The sequence below is a fragment of the Chanodichthys erythropterus genome, chromosome 12, assembly GCF_024489055.1.
Source record: "Chanodichthys erythropterus isolate Z2021 chromosome 12, ASM2448905v1, whole genome shotgun sequence".
NCBI classification, from domain to species: domain Eukaryota; kingdom Metazoa; phylum Chordata; class Actinopteri; order Cypriniformes; family Xenocyprididae; genus Chanodichthys; species Chanodichthys erythropterus.
In genome coordinates, this window is record NC_090232.1 from 51696581 (window position 1) to 51718834 (window position 22254).

Sequence of the window (22254 nt, forward strand, 5' to 3'; positions counted from 1 at the left end):
TCATATACACCTAGGATGGCTCGAGGGTGAGTAAATATTGGGATAATTTACATTTTTGGGTGAACTATCCCTTTAAGATGTGTACAATGTTTCTGAACATGCATTTAAACATGGTTTGATCTTATTGTGCAAACACACATGAGTCTAAATGAAACACTGCTTCTCTTTAAATGTGGGCATGAATTGAGAAATCAAATCTTTTGACACATATGAGGCCTTCATAAGAATATCAGAACTGAAAACTTCCTTGTTACTCCAGAAACGGCTTTTATTGAAACCAAGATTAGAAAGCAACGTTATTATTATTATTATTAGAGATCTGAGAAATGCATTAATTTCAGTTAAGAAATATGAAAAAGTAGGCTGAGAGTAAGAGAATTTTTGCTTATAAATAGTATTTGTTTCCAAACAAATAATAATAAAAAAAAAAAACAATGTAAATCATTGCATTAGTTGCAACCTTCATAGTAACATTACACTGTGTGCAGAATTATTAGGCAAGTTGATTTTCTGATCATATTTTTTTTCCAAGCACATTTTACCAATTCCAATCCACATCAATCTTAATAACTACTATTAATATTGTTTTTAATCATTTATAAGTGATATATAATTGTTCATGAAGGCTGGAAATGAAAAATGCCTTATATTCAGGTGTGCAGAATTATTAGGCAGGTTTTCTTTTACAGGCAAAATGAGCCAAAAAAGAGATTTAACTCAGACTGAAAAGTCAAAAATTATTAAATACTCATGAGAAGGACGCAATACTAATGTAATACTAGAAATTGCAAAGTTAAAGCATGACTAATGGACAGCAAAATGCTCATTGGGTCAGCGGGGTCATACAAAAACAGGTGGAAAAGAAAAGACACATGTTAACTGCAAAATAATTAAGAATTGAGGTGAAGAATTAAGTGTGAAACCATCAGGAACCCTTTAGTCTCCAGCGCCACCATTTTCCAGAACTGCAACCTACCTGGAGTCTCCAGAAGTGCAAGGTGTCAGGGTCTCAGAGACTTAGGTTAGCTAAAGAATCCTAAAAAATTACCCGCTCTTAATAAGAATCACAAGCTGAAGTGTTATAAAATGAAGACATGAAGACTGGGTTTTTATAGGCCTTATAGACAGACAGCTTTAGAGTGACTCCTGAAGGACCAGCACCACATCCTCTTGTACCACTGTTTGAAGAATTTATCTTCCAGAATCTGGCAATAAGTTTTGGAAGATCATTTTTAGTCCATATCTGCAAGACGGACATTTCAGGATAAGAGATGGACTAAAAGTGAACTCCCACACCTTACTGCCAGATTCTGCTAACCTAAGTCTCTGAGACCCTGACACCTTGCACTTCTGGAAACTCCAGGTAGGTTGCAGTTCTGGAAAATGGTGTTGCTGGAGACTAAAGGGTTCCTGATGGTTTCACACTTAATTCTTAAGTTAACATGTCTTTTCTTTTCCACCTGTTTTTGTATGACCCCGCTGACCCAATGAGCATTTTGCTGTTCCTTGGTCATGCTTTAACTTTGTAATTTCTAGTATTGCATTAGTATTGCATCCTTCTCATGAGTATTTCATAATTTTTGACTTTTCAGTCTGAGTTAAATCTCTTTTTTGGCTCATTTTGCCTGTAAAAGAAAACCTGCCTAATAATTCTGCACACCTGAATATAAGGCATTTTTCATTTACAGCCTTCATGAACAATTATATATCACTTATAAATGATTAAAAACAATATTAATAGTAGTTATTAAGATTGATGTGGATTGGAATTGGTAAAATGTGCTTGGAAAAAAAAATATGATCAGAAAATCAACTTGCTAATAATTCTGCACACAGTGTATATATTTCAACTGAAAGCATTTGGAAAAATCAAGATGTTTACCATATGAAGATATAAACTATTCCAAAAGTTTTGAGTTTTGTCACATTGAAAAAGTAAACAGATTGAGACTTCAGTATGTGTGTGCTTGATCACTGATCGGCTATGTAGGCAATTAAAGGCTCATTATTATGATTTATATGGTTTATTAATAAAAGTGTGATTAATTGAATAATCACTTAAAATGAACGACTACTAGTTGATCAGAAAAATCTTTAGTCAAGGGCAGCCCTACTTATTTCAGCCAATCATAGCAGTGCATCTCTTACAGCAGACACGCCTCTTCAAACAATAACTATTCAGAAACCTCATGAATACTGATCATGGTGACAGGAAGATTCTCTTCACACTGAGAGCTTCATTTGAACATTATTATGAAAGATCTGCAGTCATGCTTATATATATTTTTAATCATCCTTCTTGAAAGATGTTTTACTTTTTCATTCTTTGCAAGTGATTTCATTTGGGTTGTTCCTGTCTCGGCATGGGGAAGGTCACTAAAATAGTCTTTAAAAAGAGGAAGGAAAAAAAAGCAAAAACAGCAGAAGAAAGTTTTCAGCTCACATTTCAGTTCACTCTCCTGGAGTCTGTTTGCTGTCTGAAACTACAACACGGTAAGAGTTACACTTGTTCAGTGATGAATATTGAATAACTAATGAATCTTCATTCACTGAAGAAACTTCTGAGAAACATTTTCTTTCATAATAACCTCTGAACATCCAGAGCTCATGTGTGCCTAATGTTGCCTTTAAATGAGTTTCAACAGTGGAAAACTGCTAACAGTCGTGATTTTTACAGTGTTTACAGTACAATAGACTGAAGTTATTGTGTTTTTGAAGCTAAAGCTGACATGTTTTACTGTTGTGTAAATGATTTAGTTTCCTGCAGTGATGTCACAGAGACCGGCTCCTTCTCTTCTTCTGCTGTTTCTGCTCATGATTCCAGGTGAGTCTCTCCTGAAAATGTTGTGTGACTGATAATAACTCAATATTAGAAACGAAGGTTGTGACTAATTAACTTGGTCCAGTTAGTCCTGCTGTTAGCCCTGGGGAAAAAGATCAGCAGTAAAATATCTACTACAAAAAAGGACTGAAATGTATTTGTTGCATCCAAACAAAATTATATTATTTAGTTTTTACTGACATAATGCCAATTGCTTAAACTTCTGACATTTAGTTCAGACTGTTTTTCACGTTTACTCTTCTGCTTCCTGTATTTCATCACCTTCTGTCTGTAGATTTTACACATGATAAGTGTAGTTCTTCATTTACATAAACACCAGTTTTGTAAAATAAAGTTTTCATAGATGGATATTTTCATTATTTTCTTGTAAATGTGTGTTTCAGGTGTTTCTAGTGCTGGTTGGGGTGTGAGTTACAGTCCTTCACACATCTGTGCACTAAAGGACTCATCAGTGATAATGAACTGCACTTATACATACCCTACTGGATATCAGATCAAGAAAGTGTTCTGGACCAAAGGTGATGTAAAAGAGGATGGAGAGTTTCTAGATCTGTCTAAGGACCCTGAATACAGTCAGAGGCTTCAGTATCTGGGAGATAAACAGAAGATCTGCACCATCAGACTGAGTCATGTGACACTGAAGGATTCACACATGTACTATTTCAAATTCATCACTGATAATCCTGATGGTAAATGGACTGGTTATCCAGGAGTGACTCTTACTGTCACAGGTGACTTTCATGAGGTTTCTCTCTTCTTCTGTGCATTATGTTGAATAATAATCAGTGTATGACAGCAGCACTAGATATAATGTGTGTGTTGTGTTCAGATCTTCAGGTGGAGTCTCCTGAGAGAGTGACAGAGGGAGATTCAGTCCGTCTGACATGTAAAAGCAGCTGCACTCTGACTGATAGAGCAACATTCATCTGGTACAGAAACTCACAGCCATTAACTGCAGGAATTAATGGAAACCAGCTCGACCTCGGGAGAGTCAGCAGAGAAGATACAAGCAGATATAGCTGTGGTGTATATGGACACAGTTATATCTCTCCTGATGTTTATCTCAATATCAGATGTAAGTATATTCTTTGAAGTTTTATTTCTAAAGCCAGTAGAGTTCAATTGTCCCTCATTTTGTTTAAAAGTGAAAGTAAACTGTTCTGATCATTAAAAACAGCAGTAAAATACTGTTTCAACAGTACAGCACAAGATGTGAATTCACAAGAGGATAGAACATAGAGGGAGAATAAGAGAAATAGAGGAGGAGATGGGGAGGATGAGGGATGCTGGAAGGATTGTCACTGGGATTACGCAGTTACTGCTGCTTATATATGTTCATCATAATGATGATTGACAGGACTGAATGTTTAGGCTCCTCCCTAACCTACATTTGGAAATACATTATATGTGATTTTAAACACCTTAAAGCTCAAATAATGCATACACTTTAACAGAAGGATGATTTAAAATGATTCTATGAAATAACAAGCTTCACTTTTATGTCCCCACTCATGTTGGATCCAAGAATTCACGTTGTTTATGCTAAATTTTGTAAAAACTGAAATAAAAGTACATTGGTGAGATTAATGATGCTTGAATGTAAATTTGCATTTACTTGAGTGTGAAGCGATTCTAGACTCAGACCATGTGTGCAAAATCCAACTAGTCACGTTTATATATGTAATATTCATATTTTGACTCTGAATGTACATGCATGATCAAGTTCAAACACTTTATATACTGTCATTGTGTGACACATAACAAAATTACTCTTGTGGTAAATCCAGAGTACTTTTAAAAATTAGAATCAAGAATAAAACACACTAATTAAATACCTAATACAATTATGAATGTGAATAATTAACACAACAATATAAGAAATGTAATCTAAAAAGGCCAAGAAAACAGTATCAGCATACAAAAGCTTGAACATTAATAGACAAATGCCATATACCATGTACATATTATTCACATTCTTATTTTTCATGTGGAGACTTGATATTACATATTTCTCCTGTAGATCCTCCAGAGAATCCAGTGATCTCCATCAGTCCATCTGGTGAAATAGTGTCAGGAGATTCAGTGACTCTGATCTGCAGCAGTGATTCAAACCCTCCTGCAGAAATCAGCTGGTTTAAAGGAGGAACGTTTGTAGGATCTGGAAGAATCTTCAGCATCTCAAAGATCAGCTCTGATGACAGTGGAGAATACAAGTGCAGATCCATCAATGATCATGGAGAGAAATACTCTGCTGTGACTTTAAATGTCATGTGTGAGTTAATGATGGTTCAGTAACTGTGACATTAAATCCTATAAACAAAGTCTGTGATGTGAATGTATTTTGTTTTCTGTTTCAGATCCTCCCAGGAGTGTCTCAGTGTTGATAAACGGATCTGGTGAAATAGTGTCAGGAGATTCAGTGACTCTGATCTGCAGCAGTGATTCAAACCCTCCTGCTCTGAACTTCAGCTGGTTTAAGGAGAATGAAAGCTCAGCTGTTGGATCTGGACAGAGTTTCAGTGCACTACAGAGTGGACGCTTCTACTGTCAGGCTCACAATCAACATGGATCTCAGAGATCAGACGATGTAACTGTCACAGGTGAAGCTTTTATTAACACACTCCTGTATCTTCACATCATTCATCAGTTTGGAGAGTTAATCATGATGATCTTCCTCTTTCAGTTCATCATGGTGATGGTATGAATGTGATTGTGATCGCAGCGACATCTGGAGGATTGTTCTTCATCATCATCATCTTCATCATCATCCTGTTTATAATGTGAGCTCAATAAAATACTGCAGTGGTTGTATAAGTTCAGTTTTGTACTGAATAAGTTTGATTTAATGTAAGAAATTGCTCAGTTTTGTTTTTAATTATTAGTAATTTTTATAAACAAAATTCATATTTTCTCTTAATTGAATAGAGTCCATATGATATTAATGTCTTTCATTATAACAGGAGGAAACGAAGGGATGATCAAACTAAAAAACAGGTAAATCATCTCAACATGACTTAAAAAAACATGGTCTAATATCAGCTATGCTCAAATCAAGAGAAAGCAAAGAAAAACTGGAGAAATTATAAAATCCACATCAAGACCAAACTTCATGTTATTTTATCTTGTTATATATATATATATACAACATGGAATAAAATATTTATTCAGTAATCATGTCAGATGAGCAAACGCTCCTGCTTCTGTACCTCTGTACACATGAGAGGCAGTAAGAAGAAAGGAAAAGTGAACGGCGTCCCATGAAAAAGCCCTTTACTTTCAACACAGTCAGGGATCTTTTTCCAGTATTTTTTAAATGTGTATATTTCTAAGTTTTTCATTGATCATGTTTTTATTATTGTGATATTTTGTGATGTGTGTCCTTCTGTCTCTCCTGTAGATCTCTGATCCCAATGAAGACACATATACAGCTCTTGATCTCAAGTCCATGACCTCTGACCTGTACGACACACTCACAGTAAAGGTGCGTTCACACGGCCTCGTAATTCCTGTAGTTACGAGATTCTAGCTTGTAAAAAGCGTTCACGTCCTCATAGAGATCGTAGTAACAGAAACTCTGAAAGCTCCACATGTACCACCTGACCGCTGCAGATTCATTTAGGCGTTCATAGTGGTGCCATGGAAACACATAATTCCCAGTCCAAGGACAAGAACAGCTCCGAATATAACGTCACGTGTTGTCATCTCAAGATTCTGGTAAATACGAGAACGCAGCATATGTGAGACGTCACAGTCAGATGATCATCACAGATGATCACATGACCAATCTCTCTCTCTTTCACACAGAGCGTTGATTTGAGGTCTTGACCCTGATTATTATAGAGTTGCTTCTTTATCAGCAATCACATGTTTTCAGAAAACATTTCTGCATTGATAAAGAAGATCAACATGTCTGTTTAATCAACTGCTTTTTTGTCATTTTCTTTACTTTTGGTATAGAAGTGTTATGTGAAAAGGAAATAATAAACTCAAAAATATGATAGAAATAATTTTTAACACTGAAGTGATTTTTTTGTGTAACAAAGACAGTGTTGTACATTATATTTTCCACATTGGTTGAGTTTGATATGGCATTTTAATTTCTTAAGTTAACAATTACAAGAAAATGGCAGTTGTTTAAACCACTTTAATGCTTTAATTTGTCTGTAATTAATACAGACATGTTGGATCAAGAGCTCTAACCACCAACCTCCATGATGGTGACCTCAAATGAAACATTTTCAATAAGACATCAACATCTAAACCTCTGTTAATTCTCAAAAAAAGAGCTTCTGTAGACGTGTGACAGGGATCTTTTTCCAGTATTTTTTTTGTGTTTCCATAAATGTGTATATTTTGTAAATGTATCATTGATCATGTTTTTATTGTTGTGATATTTTGTGATGTGTGTCCTTCTGTCTCTCCTGTAGATCTCTGATCCCAATGAAGACACATATACAGCTCTTGATCTCAACTCCATGACCTCTGACCTGTACGACACACTCACAGTAAGTGAGACGTCACAGTCAGATGATCCATCACAGATGATTACATGACCGATCTCTCTCTCTTTCACACAGACGGTTCATCCCAGAGCTCCTGAAGACTCCTGCAGGACTCTTGATCCTCAGAGCTTTTCTAAACATGAGAATCCATCAGTGAGTGTCTGAACCTGCAGCTCTTCTCAATATCATCCATCAAACTCTCTTCAGCTCTAGTGTGATTGATTTGTGGATCTTGTGAAAGGTTTATAATGTTGTTGATGAACTTCAGTCAGTCTTTCTTCTTATTATTGTTTGTTCAGATCAACAGGAAGATGCTGCAGTAAGAGGCGGAGCATGAAGGAACCAATCCTGAGCTCTGTGGGCGGAGCCACATGTGATTGAAAGGATCATCAGTGATGAGTCACATGAGTTTCATTTCTGTACAGTTGAAGAAACATGATGTAACAGAGGAATTAAATGAAAGTTTAAAGCTTGTTATTGTGTAAATATAAATGTTAAAATTAATTCAGCAGAGCAAAACACAAGTGATGTTCAGCAAACAAGCCATGCTTTTTATTTTACAACATTTTCCTGCTTTTAATTCATAGTTGATCATTTTACCCTGATATACTGAACAAAATCATAATTGTGTGCATTCATAAAGGAATATGTTGTTTTTTGCTCTCAAAGTGCTCAATATTATCAGCTTCTGTTATTCTGGCTCTTGTGTTCCCTTTAAATGTTCAGTTTTATTTGTAATATGTGCTTGTACAAACCTTATGGGCGGCAGCATTGATGTATCGATACTCACAAGCTACTTATTTAGTATTGATTCCATTTAAAATATCAATATTAAAATTGGTGACTGTGAATCATTTTTCAATGCTTTAATACAAAATGCATTCAATGAACACTTTTGTCATTCATACTTCACCATCTGCAATATTTGCAGCAGATTTTTTTAATGCTAACACACTGCTTTCAACACTGATAAAAGCTTGTTTAATTTCTGCAGGAATTATATTGAAATATAAAATCTAAGCAGAATATTTACAATGAATGCATCTCTATTACAGTAGTAGTTTTTTATTAAAGTAATCTTTTAGTAAATCTGGATGTCTTCCGGATGATTTTGTTTGGAAACATGGATCAGGGACACATTGGTGGGGAAATAAGAGTGTCAGAGAGAGGGAGGACTAGAACCCTCATAGTATTGTACATCCATCCACACATCCCATACATGTATCCTGTCGGGTCGTGGGGAGGCCGGAGTCTTTCCCAGCGTCTCAGGTTGTAGGCAGGAAACACACTGGACAGATGTCGGTCCATCACAGGATGACACACTCACATATCTTCAGATTCACACTCACACCTATAGATTTGAGCTCCTACAGTAAACACATGACCAGTTGTGTTATTGAAAGCTCTGGCTCCATCTAGTGGCAGATATAAGTTCATGTTCTATATTGTAATTTCAATGACTAAACTTTACATTTATTGGTTTCATTAAAATTAGTTTCATGTAGTTGTGTTGTATGGTAGTTGACACAGAGCATAATTTCCTTGTGTTCTGAAATGATGAAATGTAAATGGTACAGATTTACACCTCCTGTATGTTCATAGAGAGAGAGTCAATCTGGAGAAATGAAACTAATATTTGATAATTACATACAGTCATTGTTCATACAGATGTTTTTATGACCAAACCAGAGATGAAGGGAAGCAGATGATCAATGATGCTGATGTTTCTCTGACAGCTGCTGTCCATGGTGCTGAATCCACATCAAACTATGATATTATTAATGATTTTTATGCATAAAGTATCCAAACTAATCCAGTCAAATGCCGGACAGATCTGATCAGTTTCCTCCTAAAAAAAAGCTGTTAATGTTTCTTACAACTGATGAAAATGTCAAAAATAATATCAGTATCAGATGCAGTTTTAATGGGCTCTAGTGAGTGAATTATACTGTCGCCCTCTAGTGTAAGATTTAAATAACGCTGATCAATAATCTTCAGAGTCATTAGTCCTTATATAGAGTCCTTATACACTGTAAAATCCAATAAGTAAACCTTACTTGCATGCAGGGAAAAAGCATGCAAACCGATTGCCTTGAATAAACCAAGTAAGGTGAAATAGGAATAGTATGTAGAACTAACAAGTGCCTGTCTAGTATTGTACACTTACAAGAGAGTTCCAGTAACTTAAAACAAATTTGTATCGTATACTTAATCAGAGATGATTAAGATTAGATGTAGCCTACTTGTCTTAGTATAGACTACTCAGAATTACTATTTTAAACAACTAAATCATTTCAAGTAAAATACACTTTGTGAGTATTCCTAACTCATTAATGCAAGTTGTGCTAAGGTGATGTTTTCTGCATACAACTTGGAATTACCGAGTTTAATTTACTTCAAAGGCAATCCAGTTTTCTTGTTAAAACCATGCAAACCGATTGCCTTAAAAAAAACAAGTAAGCGTTACTTAAATGAGTAACACTTACTTGGTTTTTTTTAAGGCAATTGGTTTGCATGGTTTTAACAAGTAAACTGGATTGCCTTTCACTCTCAGAAAACAAAGTACATAATTATACCTTTAGGGATACAAAGGTACAAATTTGTACCCTTGTGATTTGTACCTTAAGAGACCAGTTTTGTACCTTTGGTGACAATTTTGTACCTTTATTTAACAGTACCCTTCAAAAAGGGTACAAAATTGGCTTTGACAGCGTAAAATCGTTGACTATAACGAGATATATATATATTTTACACACACACACGCTGAATTAAAATCAGAATTTATTAAATCCTTTTCATTTCCACATTTTATAACATTTCATTTTAAACACATTTTTAAACATTCCATATGAGTCCATCTTGCCGGGTGTTAAAAAGTAACACTGAAGCAGTGTTAAAGTTAATGAGATAATTGATTGATGATTGAGTGATGATTGACAATTAGTGGAGACACCTGATGATAATAAGCAGAATCACTGAAGAAACAACAAGAGAAAAAGAGAGAGACACAACAACTACAACTGACTTCCAGCCATTAAACATTATTACACTTATTATTAACCAGTTTGATTTGATTTCTGTCATACATCAACAAAAGTTCATATTGAGAATTAACAGATGTTTAGATGTTAATGTTTTAATGAAAGTTTAGTTTGAAGTCACCATGATGGTGAAAAGCATTTCCTTTAGTTGGGCTCTTGACTCTATTTATTAACATTAATTTATCTCTGGCTGCTCCAACTTTGTGTTTGTAGAGCACATTTGTTATGGCCAGAGAAACTATGATCTGAGCTGTGTTTCCCAAAAGTGCTGTGAGCCAAAGTTGATCAATTTAGGTTTACAATGCTTTGGGAAGCACAGTCATAATGGTTGTGTTTTCTCATTGTGAAATGGTCAGATTCATTGGTGACATCCAGTATTAACTGGTGATATTGATGTAATATTATTTCTTTATAGTAAATCTCTGTTAGTGCTTGAGATCCAGCAGAGCTTTTATAATCTGAAGGATTTTTTTGAAACACACACAGACATCAAGAATCAGCATATGACCCTCAACAATGGTGACAATCAAACAAAGTGCTTCATGTTGCAGTGCATACATACTATTTCTATTTCACCTTACTTTGTTTTTTCAAGGCAATCGGTCCGCATGCTTTTTTTAAGTAAGGTTTACTTATTGGATTTTACAGTGTATGAAACCTGTATGATCTCTCAGTATCAGACACTGTATCCTCCACTAGGTGGCGCTCTTTCAGTGTGATTAATGTAATATTCAGTCAGTGCTGATGGTGGGAGGGGCCAGTAAAGCTGCTCATTACTGATAAAGAGATGAAGAAAGAGGAAGTAACTAAAGCAGACAGATGTAGAGACAGAGAGATTCACACAGAGAACATTCAGCATAAAGAAGACTGAACTCAACTCACAATGAAGATCCTCCTCATCTTCTTCACTTTCTACCTGATCTCAGGTCAGAGCTTTTCTCTTTCATCACTGCAGTAATGATGCTGTTTTCTGTTCATGAGGTTTCTGATCACAGTATCAATCTGATTGACAGGTGCAGTGAGATGCTTTAGTGTCACTGGATATTCTGGAGGAAGTCTTCTTGTTGATTCACGGAAGGCTTGGCACAGTTACTTTGCCAAATATATGGCCAAATTATCTGAGTGGAGAACAATAATAAATGATATGAAACATAATCAGTGGATTAATGAAGGAAGATTCACTTTAATTTGCAATGATTATGGGAACCTCATGATCTACATTAGAGAACTGAACACACGAGATGCTGGAACTTACCGGATTGGGGTTCGTGGCAAATGGTCCATTGATATGACTTTGAATGTGAAAGAAGGTCATTTTAAAATCAAAGTCTTAGCAAAATTCCTGATCATTTCAGCTTTTGTATATGTGAAATATATTTCTTTATTTTGTGAATGACAGATTCATGCTGTAAAGTGTCAAAGAGAGTGATGGTGAATATTGGAGAAAATGCAACATTCAGCTGTGAATATTTACAGAGTCATATTAATGATCCCAAGATCATATTCAAAGAAGGAAAAAACTCTATTGAGACGATTTACAGCCCATGGAAGAAGAAAGAAAGATTCAGTGTTTCTGATGACAGACATAAAAATATCTTCAGTGTGAGAATTACTGCTGTGAGACCAGATGATGGAGGAGTTTATTTATGTGGAGTTTGGATCAGAGGACAATCGTACAGTTACTCCATTATTAATACTGTTCATCTACATGTTGTTTGTGAGTAAACTCTCATGGAAATCTGGTATAAACGTTTCTAGAAGTTCTCCAAAATAGTTAGATGTGATATTTGTGATTGACAGCTAAAGTGGGCGTGTCTAGAGTGAGCGGATACTCAGGAGGTCGTATGATGATCAAGTGTGAACATCCTCAATACAAAACCAATCCAAAATACATCTGTAAAGAATCAGATGGATGTTCAGAGAGGAAGAATCCAGGAGTTCAGGATGAATGGATGGAGAATGGAGATGTTTCTTTATATGACGACACCAGAGCAGGAGTCTTGATGGTGTTTTTTAGAGAGCTGAAAGCTGCAGATGCAGGAACATACAGGTGTGGAGTGAATTTGTCTCACTATACTGAGAGCTTCACTGAACTCCAGCTGAACGTCACGGATGGTGAGGAACATGAAATACTGTATCTTGTGTGTTTGAATTATCTGATATGATTTTTATGTAAACTGTCTTAGTTTGTAGATGAAAATTATCCCAAGAGTGTGACTGAATCTGCTCATCTTGGTGGAGAAGTCAACATCAGCTGTCAGATCCCAGAGGAACATGAAGTTCATTTCCGCAAAGAGGATGATAATCACATCTGTCAAAACATCAGCACATCTACAGTGACAGAAATGAATGGTTCATCTGAGAGAAATGAAGAGAGAGTTTTTACAGTGAGCATCAGTAATGTGAGCGTGAGAGATGCTGGAGTTTACTGGTGTGGAGCAGAAACCAGAGACACACATTTGACTTTCATCTCCCTGAACACCAAAATTCAGCTCAACCTCATCAGTGAGTGAATTCAGATGATTTCATTGTAGAAATACAGTCTATTCAGGATCATGTGTGTTAAATGTCTGTGTTTGTGTGTTTGCAGTGGCTCCAGTAGTGAGACGTGAAGGAGAATCTGCTGAGATCATCTGCCCTTATGATTCAATCTATAAATCAAAGTCAAAGTCTCTCTGTAAGGGGAAGTGCTCCACTAGAGATAGAAATACTCTCAATGAAGAGAAAGAGACCAAGACTGACAGATTGACTCTGAATGATGACGGCACTGCAAGTGTCTTCACTGGGACCATCACTGGACTGACAGCAGAGGATGCTGGGAAATACTGGTGTGCAGTGACATTAGAGAGAGACGTGAATTATCTTTACACTCATCTGATCGTCATCATGAACGAGGGTGAGGAAGGTTTATCATCTGAATATGTCAAACTATGGCTGTGAATTGATGTTCTTCTATTTCTCATCATTTCCAGAGCTGAACTTGACTAAGTATGAAGGAGACGACATGTCAATCCAGTGCAAACATCATGATGAACATCAGAAACTCTTCTGCAAAGCACATGAACCCTCCATGTGTGTGAAGGATGGAGTTTCATTGGAGACGATCAGAGATGATCGATTCTCTTTCAGTGATGAAGCTTCTACTGGAGTCTTTACTGTGAACATCACTGATCTGAGAGAAGAGGATTCTGGGATATACTGGTGTGGAGCTCACATCATCACTAAAGTGCACTTAAACATAAACATGGATGAGGAGGATCAAGGTAACGTTTACTTTATTTGCATTGTTGCTATTAAATTGGATGCAATGAAAATTATGGTTTATTATTTCGCTAAGTAGATATTCATATAATAATTTGTCCTCACTAGATAAAATCATTGACCTATACTGCACATTTGTTCTGTCAACAAAACAAATTCCTTGTATGTGCAAACATACTTGGCAATAAAGCTCTTTCTGATTCTTTCATCTGGGTCTCTGGATTTTTGGTACTATTTTTTGTATTTTCTCAGTTTTGAGTGTTTCTTGATTCCTGATAATCTCATATATAAAAAGTCCATATAATTCCTCTGTTGCTTATGAAAAAAAAAATGAATGAAAAATCTCATTTTGTGATATTGCTCATGAATACAGGAGGTGTTTAGTGGTGAATAGGGTGTTTTCATTTCATGTCAAAACCACAGAAATGAGCTGAAGGTTCAGAGTCTGAGTTTAATTTGACTGAAGAATTAACAGTCTTTATTCAGGAAACCTATAGTGAGACTCAACAGAGACAGATGAATAATATTTTGTGTGTAAATCTGCAGCAGAGAGACTAAACTGTGCAATTTTTTTGCATAATTTTGTTTTATTCAATCAATTAATAGTCAATCAAACTTATTTCCTAATGTGTGAATGTTAAAGGGTTAGTTCACCCAAAAATGAAAATTCTGTCATTTATTACTCACCCTCATGCCGTTCCACACCCGTAAGACCTTCATTAATCTTCGGAACACAAATTAAGATATTTTAGTTGAAATCCGATGGCTCCGTGAGGCCTCCATAGGAAGCAATGACATTTCCTCTCTCAAGATCCATAAAGGTACTAAAAACATATTTAAATCAGTTCATGTGAGTACAGTGGTTCAATAGTAATATTATAAACCGACGAGAATATTTTTGGTGTGGCAAAAAAACAAAATAACGACTTATATATTGATGGCAGATTTCAAAACACTGCTTCAGGAAGCATCGGATCATAAATGAATCAGTGTGTCGAATCATGATTCGGAGCGCCAAAGTCACGTGATTTCAGCAGTTTGGCAGTTTGACACGATCCGAATCATGATTCGATATGCTTCCTGAAGCAGTGTTTTGAAATCGGCCATCACTAAATAAGTCGTTATTTAGTTTTTTGGCACACCAAAAATATTCTCGTCACTTTATAATATTAATATTCAAGGTCTCTTTATTTCGTACCCGCAGGTAAAATTGTTTTGCAGAATAGAATTTCGTTGTCCAGCAAAAACACATACAAGACATAACAATTTACAACAACATACCAGTTAATAACATCATGACAGGCTGCACCAAACACATACATATCCCTTCTTGCATTTAACTATTGCATATTAAAACATCTAACTTCTTCTTATTATTTAAAACCTCAATTGCCGCAGGAACAAAAGTATTCCTGTAGCGTCTCGTTTTCCATCTCGGGGCCACAAACCGGCAACCCGAGGGAAGTAACTGAAACCCGTTACTTAAGGGATGCAGCTCATCGCTTAAAATAGTACTTGCCTTCCTGTACAACTGAGTTGTATAAATGTATTCTAGAGTCCGTTGATCAACTCCTATTATCTTACTCGCCCACTTTACAATTTGATTTAAGGAGTTCTTGTTCTTCACTGACAGACTCCCATACCACACCACAATGGAAAATGACATAATAGATTCAATAAAAGTAGAATAAAAACAATGACAGCATGTGTCCATCAATGTGAAATTTAGCAAGCTTCCTAAGGCAACTCAGACGCTGATGACCTTTCTTACAGACCATTTCACAATTCAAATCAAATGTCAGTTTGGAATCAATAACTATACCTAGGTATTTGTAACTCTCCACACGATCCACAACCTGTCCTTTAATAGTTGTGGTAACATGATCTACAGTGGAAGTTCTAAAATCAATAATCATATATTTTGTTTTAGTAATATTTAACTGTAGATAAGAATCATCACACCAAGTCACAAAATCCTCCACAACTGGACCATGGCCAGACTCATCCCCTTGTAACAGGCTCACTATGACTGTGTCATCAGCAAACTTAATATAAACTCTATTTTCATGTAGACTTTGACACAAGTTAGTATACAAAATGTATAATAAAGGTGAAAGAACACAACCTTGTGGGGATCCAGTAGATACACTTAATACATCAGAAAAACTGCCGTTCACCTTTACCTTCTGGCATTCTGTTAATTAAAAAGTCCAATAACCATCCCACTAAATTATGGTTCAGCCTGTAATGCTCAAGCAGTCTTCTTACTTGGATGTGGGGTTGAATAGTATTAAAAGCAGAAGAAAAATCAATGAACAACAGTCTTGCATGTGTATTCTTTCCCTCCAAGTGCTTAGTCAGTAAATTTAATAAAACAAGTGAAGCATCCTCAACACTCCTCCCTACTCTATATGCAAATTGCATGGGATCGAGGACTTGTCTAGTCTTACTCAGTAACTCAGTCTTCACAAGTTTCTCAAATGATTTCATAACCAAGGAGGTAAGGGCGACTGGTCTCAGATCATTAAACACTTTATTATTACATTTAGGAACAGGAATAATAATTGCCTCTTTCCACAGGCTAGGTACCTTTTGTGTCTGTAATGACAAATTAAAAATATCAGAAAAAAATAAAACTCATTTGCTTTGCACAGTGCTTTAAGGTTCTACCACATAGGTAGTCTGGACCCGGGCTCTTGTTCACCTTGGTGGAGAGAAAAATGTTCTCCACTGCTGCTTGTTCCAAGACTAAGTGGGAATCATCTTTACACAGGCATTGTAGTTCATCTACTTCATCTTTAAAATTAAAGCATTCAAATCTTGAATAAAACCTATTAAGAGCATTAGAAAGATCGACATTGGATTTAAAACCCTCTATACAAACAGTGCCCTTATTTACATTGTGCTGTAATCCCACAATTTTCTTCATGCCAGACCAAGCTGAGCCTAAATTATTGTCTGCAAGATTTTTCTCTAACTTAACTTTGTATGCTTGCTTAGCTTTAAAAATCTCTGTTCTGACTTCTCTCCTCGCAATGCCTCTCTCTAAACCTTCCCCATGCTTGTAGGCTAGCTTCTTATTCTGCAAACTAGTTTTGACTGATTTTGACATCCACGGTTTAGTATTTGGAAAAACCTTGATTTTACGTGTAGGCACAATCATATCCTCACAAAAGGTTATATATGAACATACAACATCAGTCAATTCATCAATTTGTTCACAAGAGTCTTTAAATGCCTCCTAGTCTGTACAATTGAAGCACCCTTGCAGGTGGGCGATAGAGTCTTCAGACCACATTTTAACTTCTCTCATCTGAGGTTTTTCTCTTTTAAATAAAGGTTTATATATCGGAAGGAGCAGTACACAATTATGGTCGGCAGATCCTAATGCTGACAATAGTACCGACTTATATGCCCCCTTTATATTCGCATAACAGAGGTCCAGCATCTTGTTAGGTCTCGTTGGGCATGTAATGTATTGGTGGAAGTTTGACAGGGCCTTTTTGAGTGACACATGATTAAAATCTCCCAGAATAAAATTTGGCGCCTCTGGAGAAATGTTCTGAAGTCCTTGCACAACATCAGATACAATATTTATTGCATTGACGTTGTTAGCTTTCGGATGAATGTACACAACAGTTATAAAAACTTGTGGAAATTCCCGTGGCAAATAAAATGGACGAAGGGATACTGACAATAACTCAATATCGGGTGTACAGATTTTCTCCCGAATAGTCACCGCAGTACAGTAGCGCCTGTTAACATAGAGGCACACACCCCCACCACGGGATTTACCTGTGATCTCTCCGCTCCTATCCGTGCGAAATGGAATACCAAATCCATCAATACACAAGTCATTGTCAAAGTCCTGCTCTGTTAGCCAGGATTCCGTGAATGCCATCACACAGCTACTTCTGTATTCCTGAAGAAAATGAACATTCCCATGCAACTCGTCCAGTTTGTTCCGTAATGACTGAACATTCCCCAAAATCATTTAGGGCAGGGGGATACGGGTAAGCTGTTTACGCCGTAATTGCTGACGAACACCTCCCTTTTTCCCACGCTTCCTCTTCTTAACTTTCCCCGCATCATTTCCCGGTGCAGATGTACGGTTCTTCCTCCGAAATATGCCATTGGGGAAGCTGAGAAAGCGAGCACTGACCATCAAACAAACTTGGCGCGTTCCAAGCCAATAATTGATCCCTGGTGTAGTGAATCCTTAAGGCTGGAACCACAGTTCCATGGCAAGCGAGGTTCAAGTTCAAAAATATCCACAACGCGATTAAAATAATCAGTTCCATAAGTCCTAGTGAATAGTTTGTGTTTGAACAAACTCAGTCATGAAAATATAAACTATTAAACATAAAACATACACACAAACACTCTTAAAAGTAAAACACATAGGACACCGAAATTCCTACTGCTGGTCGCCGCATGCGCCCATTTTCTCACATTCTCAGATAATATTGAACCACTGTACTCACATTAACTGATTTAAATATGTTTTTAGTACATTTATGGATCTTGAGAGAGGAAATGTCATTGCTGACTATGCAGGCCTCATGGAGCCATGGGATTTCAACTAAAATATCTTAATTTGCGTTCTGAAGATTAATGAAGGTCTTACAGGTGTGGAACGGCATGAGGGTGAGTAATAAATGACAGAATTTTCATTTTTGGCTGAACTAACCCTTTAATTAACTGAAAATAAATGTGTGTGTGTTTTTTTTTTTAAGATTCCTCCATCATCATCATTATTTGTGTGTGTATGATTCTGCTGCTGATTGGTGGATTCACTCTCATTGTGTGTATATTAAGACACAAGAGACAAGGTTTGATCATTTATTATCTGTTGAAACAACTTAATAATTAGTTATTTGAGTATTTCTGAGCTGCTTGTATCTTCTGACTGTCAGCAGCAGTAAAATCCCACAAAGCAAGCAACTATCGAAACAATGTGAAATCATTGTTAGTGTGTCAATGTTAACTGCAATGAATCTACATCACTTTTTCACCTGCAAGTAATGTTGATTTTTTTTTTTTTTTTTTTTTTGAGATTTTATCAAAAAAAAAATCAATGGTAATGGCATTAAATCATTTACAATGTGATGTTGGTTCATGCTTGCACTCTCAGAAAATTACAACTTACTTAAACAACTACAACATCAGCTCTCGTGGCACATAAATTGCCTGGAGATGATGGCGGTTTTCAATAGGTTGAAGTTCTTCCTTCCAGACCTGAGGGGCCATCATGTGCTAGTCAGGACAGACAACACATCAGTGGTCTCTTATGTAAATCGACAGGGGGGTCTGCGGTCGCGTCCACAAACTGGTGCACCAGATCCTCCTGTGGTCCCTGGGGAAGATGCTCTCCTTGAGAGCAATCTATATTCCAGGGACCCAGAATATTGGAGCAGACATCTTGTTGAGGCCAGGGAAATGGAGACTTCACCCAGAGGTGGTGAAGCTCATATGGGAGATTTATGGCCAAGTGGAAGTGGATCTGTTTGCGTCTCAGGATATGACGCACTGTCCCCTTTGGTTCTCCCTCACACTTCCAGCTCCTCTTGGACTGGATGCCATGGTACAGATGTGGCCGAGGCTGTGTCTGTATGCATTTCCCCCAGTTGTTCTGCTCCCGGGAGTTCTGGAGAAAATTCACCGGTAAGGGATAAGTAGCACCTTACTGGCCGAGCCGCATATGGTTTTCGGACCTGATAGCTCTTCTCGATGGCTCACCTTGGAAGATTCCAATCAGGAGGGACCTCCTTTCTCAGGCAGGGGGCATGATTCATCATCCCTGTCCAGGAATGTGGAACCTGTGGGTTTGGCCTCTGAGGGGGCCCCACTTATAGAGTCTGGTCTCTCAACTGAGGTTGTAGCTGTGGCATACTGGAATTGAACAGGTACATACTTAAGCATTGCTGCTAATGTACTGATACTTGGTTAAACTTGTTTGCACTGTTGTTTGCATTATAATTCCACTGTATGTATATATATATATATATATATATATATATATATATATATATATATATATATATATATATATATATATATATATATATTGTGATATTATTTTGTAGTTATTTATACTATGTGGATTCTGCTTTTGTTTTTGTTTTTTTCTGAGGCTGCTGGTCTCTGGGAGCTACTAAACAAATTTCATTTTATTTTTATAATGACAATTAAGTTTCTTTTCTATTCTATTCCAAAGGTTTTGACCTAAGGTTAAACACTTTCCAATTTACAATTTCCACAGAGCTGCCAGGTGGGGGAAAGCGGACCAGTTATTTTTGTGCTTTGGACCGCATAACAGGGGTTGTCCTGCATCCAAACACACTGTAAGCAAGTGGATAATTGAGGCTATTTCACTCGCCTACGAGGTCTCTGGCCAGCAGTGTCCATTAGCTGTCAGAGCTCACTCGACTAGGAGTATGGCCTTAATTTCAGGGGTTTCCCTCAAAGAGATTTGCGATGTGGCCGGGTGGTCCTTGCCTCTCACATTTGTGAGGCACTATGACCTCGACTTGGACATGGCTCCAGGATCATCGGTTTTGCCATCTTAAGTATGCCAGAGTTTCACACAGACAGGTATTTGTGATTTATAGTGTTTTGGTATATCGTTCCCAAAGCCATCCTATCGGACGCAGCACGAGTTTCCTCAAAAGGGACCATCTCAGGTTACTTATGTAACCATAGTTCCCTGAGAAAGGGAACGAGACGCTGCGTCGCGTTGCCATACTCCCTGCATCCCTGTGATCGGTTTGCTTTGGCAGTTTTAGCTGAAGCTGGTCTTGCTGGATGTGTATTTATCTTTTCCTGGTTGTGACGTCACCCGCCCGTGACATTCACTCTCGCCATTGGACTAGTTGATAGAAGTGCATCAGGCGCAATCATGCTGAGGGCATTCCCAAAGCGATCCTATCGGACGCAGCATCTCGTTCCCTTTCTCAGGGAACTATGGTTACATACGTAACCTGAGACGTTTTTGTAACAGTGTTTACTGAAACACATAATTTGTTAATAAGCCAGAAATAAAGATAATCAAGGGATAATTTTCATCAATTAGAATGTAGAAAAAATATTAAAAAAGTAAAAAAGTATTGTTGGTAAATATATAATTTTATTAATATCAAATAACCACTTTTAGTCAAGGATAAGATTAGTGAATTATTCTACTTTATGATGCTGAAAACTATGTCACCTGATCATCTTTGTTTCTGGTTTCTTTGCAACAAATTATGTGTTTTGGTAAACACTGTTATGAAGACTACAAACTCATATAAAAAGCCAAAAGCCAGTCAAACTGCCCAACTAAAGGAAACACTTTCAACAACATTTTCAATTAAACATCAACATCTAAACCTCTGTTAATTCTCAATAAGAGCTTCTGTAGACGTGTGACAGAAATAAAGTCAAACTGGTTAGTAATAAGTGAAACTGGTAATGCTGTTTGTGGAGTTGTTTAATGCTCCTCTGCTGAGATCTTGACAGATTTATTGTCTTCTTTCATCTTCAGAATATTCCTCTTGATTTCAGGCTGTGAGGTTTTAAATCAGTTGTAGTTATTGTGTTTCATTTTCTGAGAGTGCAAGCAAGATGAACCAAAATCACATTATAATATTGATTCAGTCCCATTACTGTTGAATGTTGGATGAAATTTCAACATTTTTTCAACATTAATCGTGAGTGCAAAAGTGATGTTGATTCAATGCAGTTAACAGTTGATTTAATGTTGTTCCAATGGTTGTTTGCTGTCTGGGATCTCACTGACTCAATGCGTCCAGTTTGATATAGTTTGTCTTTCTCATACTGATACATTAATTTTGTTTTGGGTTATTAGGAAGAACCTCAACATCAGACAAGAGAAAGAGAAATACAATAGTGAGTTCCTGTGTGTGTCTACATATTATGCTTATGTGATGAAATTTCCTTTTAATGTACATTTTCTCTCTATTTTCTCCATGTTCAGTCATCATGTGCAGACAGCAGATGTGATTCTCTCACAGATCCTGGATCAGCTCAGTTGAACAGTCATGAACTACCCACAATCCCCTCTGATGGCCTCATTTACACGTCTGTCAGTTTCCAGAAGCATGAAGAGTCTCTCAGTGACGCTACAGTCTCCTTCAGTAAGGACCAGATTCACTGTGATTACGCCACGGTCATTTACCGCATGAGACTCAACTAACTCACTTATAACAGATCACAGATCAGCACACTTTACTAACAGTATTGCTTATGTTTACAGTTTATTGATAAAAATCTCTTTATATTCCACAGTTTAGTGTTAAACATAAGTTTTATTGATCAGGGTCGTTCAGTCTGTCGAATCATGAGACACTTTAAAGTTTCCTCTGCTGATCATGTTTCTTCTTTCACATGTTTAATACAGCAGGTGTGTCAGAGGTTTACTGGTGTGTGTACAGAGTTTGTCCTCTCAGTTTATCTGAGGGTGTGATAAAAACAGGAAATAAAACCACTGAGTGACACTTATAGAATAAACTGTAAAGTTTCCACTCCAAATGCAGAGACACTATAGTTAATAAAGGCTCTTTAACAGCAGCTGATTAAATGATTTCTCTTTCTCGTCTCTGAATATTGA

At 36.8% G+C, this 22254-nt stretch overlaps 1 protein-coding gene across 2 annotated transcripts; it reads left to right on the top strand.

Moving 5' to 3' along the window:
- Positions 1–2371: 2371 nt before the first annotated feature.
- Positions 2372–8127, top strand: LOC137032164 (B-cell receptor CD22-like). Of its 2 annotated transcripts, XM_067403772.1 has the most exons (12): positions 2372–2493; positions 2758–2824; positions 3226–3573; positions 3672–3917; positions 4863–5114; positions 5200–5442; positions 5526–5622; positions 5803–5836; positions 6240–6323; positions 7270–7347; positions 7420–7497; positions 7644–8127. In XM_067403772.1, the coding sequence occupies exons 2-12, from the start codon at positions 2770–2772 to the stop codon at positions 7665–7667; spliced, it is 1539 nt and encodes a 512-aa protein (XP_067259873.1). In that variant the 5' UTR covers positions 2372–2493; positions 2758–2769; the 3' UTR covers positions 7668–8127. The 2 variants fall into 2 exon arrangements, with proteins under 2 accessions (XP_067259873.1, XP_067259874.1); XM_067403773.1 differs by lacking the exon at positions 3226–3573.
- The last annotated feature ends 14127 nt before the right edge of the window (positions 8128–22254 follow it).

Excerpts from the sequence above, each read along its gene's own strand:
- LOC137032164 (XM_067403772.1), top strand. The coding sequence starts at position 2,770 with ATGTCACAGAGACCGGCTCCTTCTCTTCTTCTGCTGTTTCTGCTCATG. Across the intron at positions 3,918-4,862 it reads TGTTTATCTCAATATCAGAT|ATCCTCCAGAGAATCCAGTG; the intron begins GTAAGTATATTC and ends TTTCTCCTGTAG. Across the intron at positions 6,324-7,269 it reads ACGACACACTCACAGTAAAG|ATCTCTGATCCCAATGAAGA; the intron begins GTGCGTTCACAC and ends TCTCTCCTGTAG.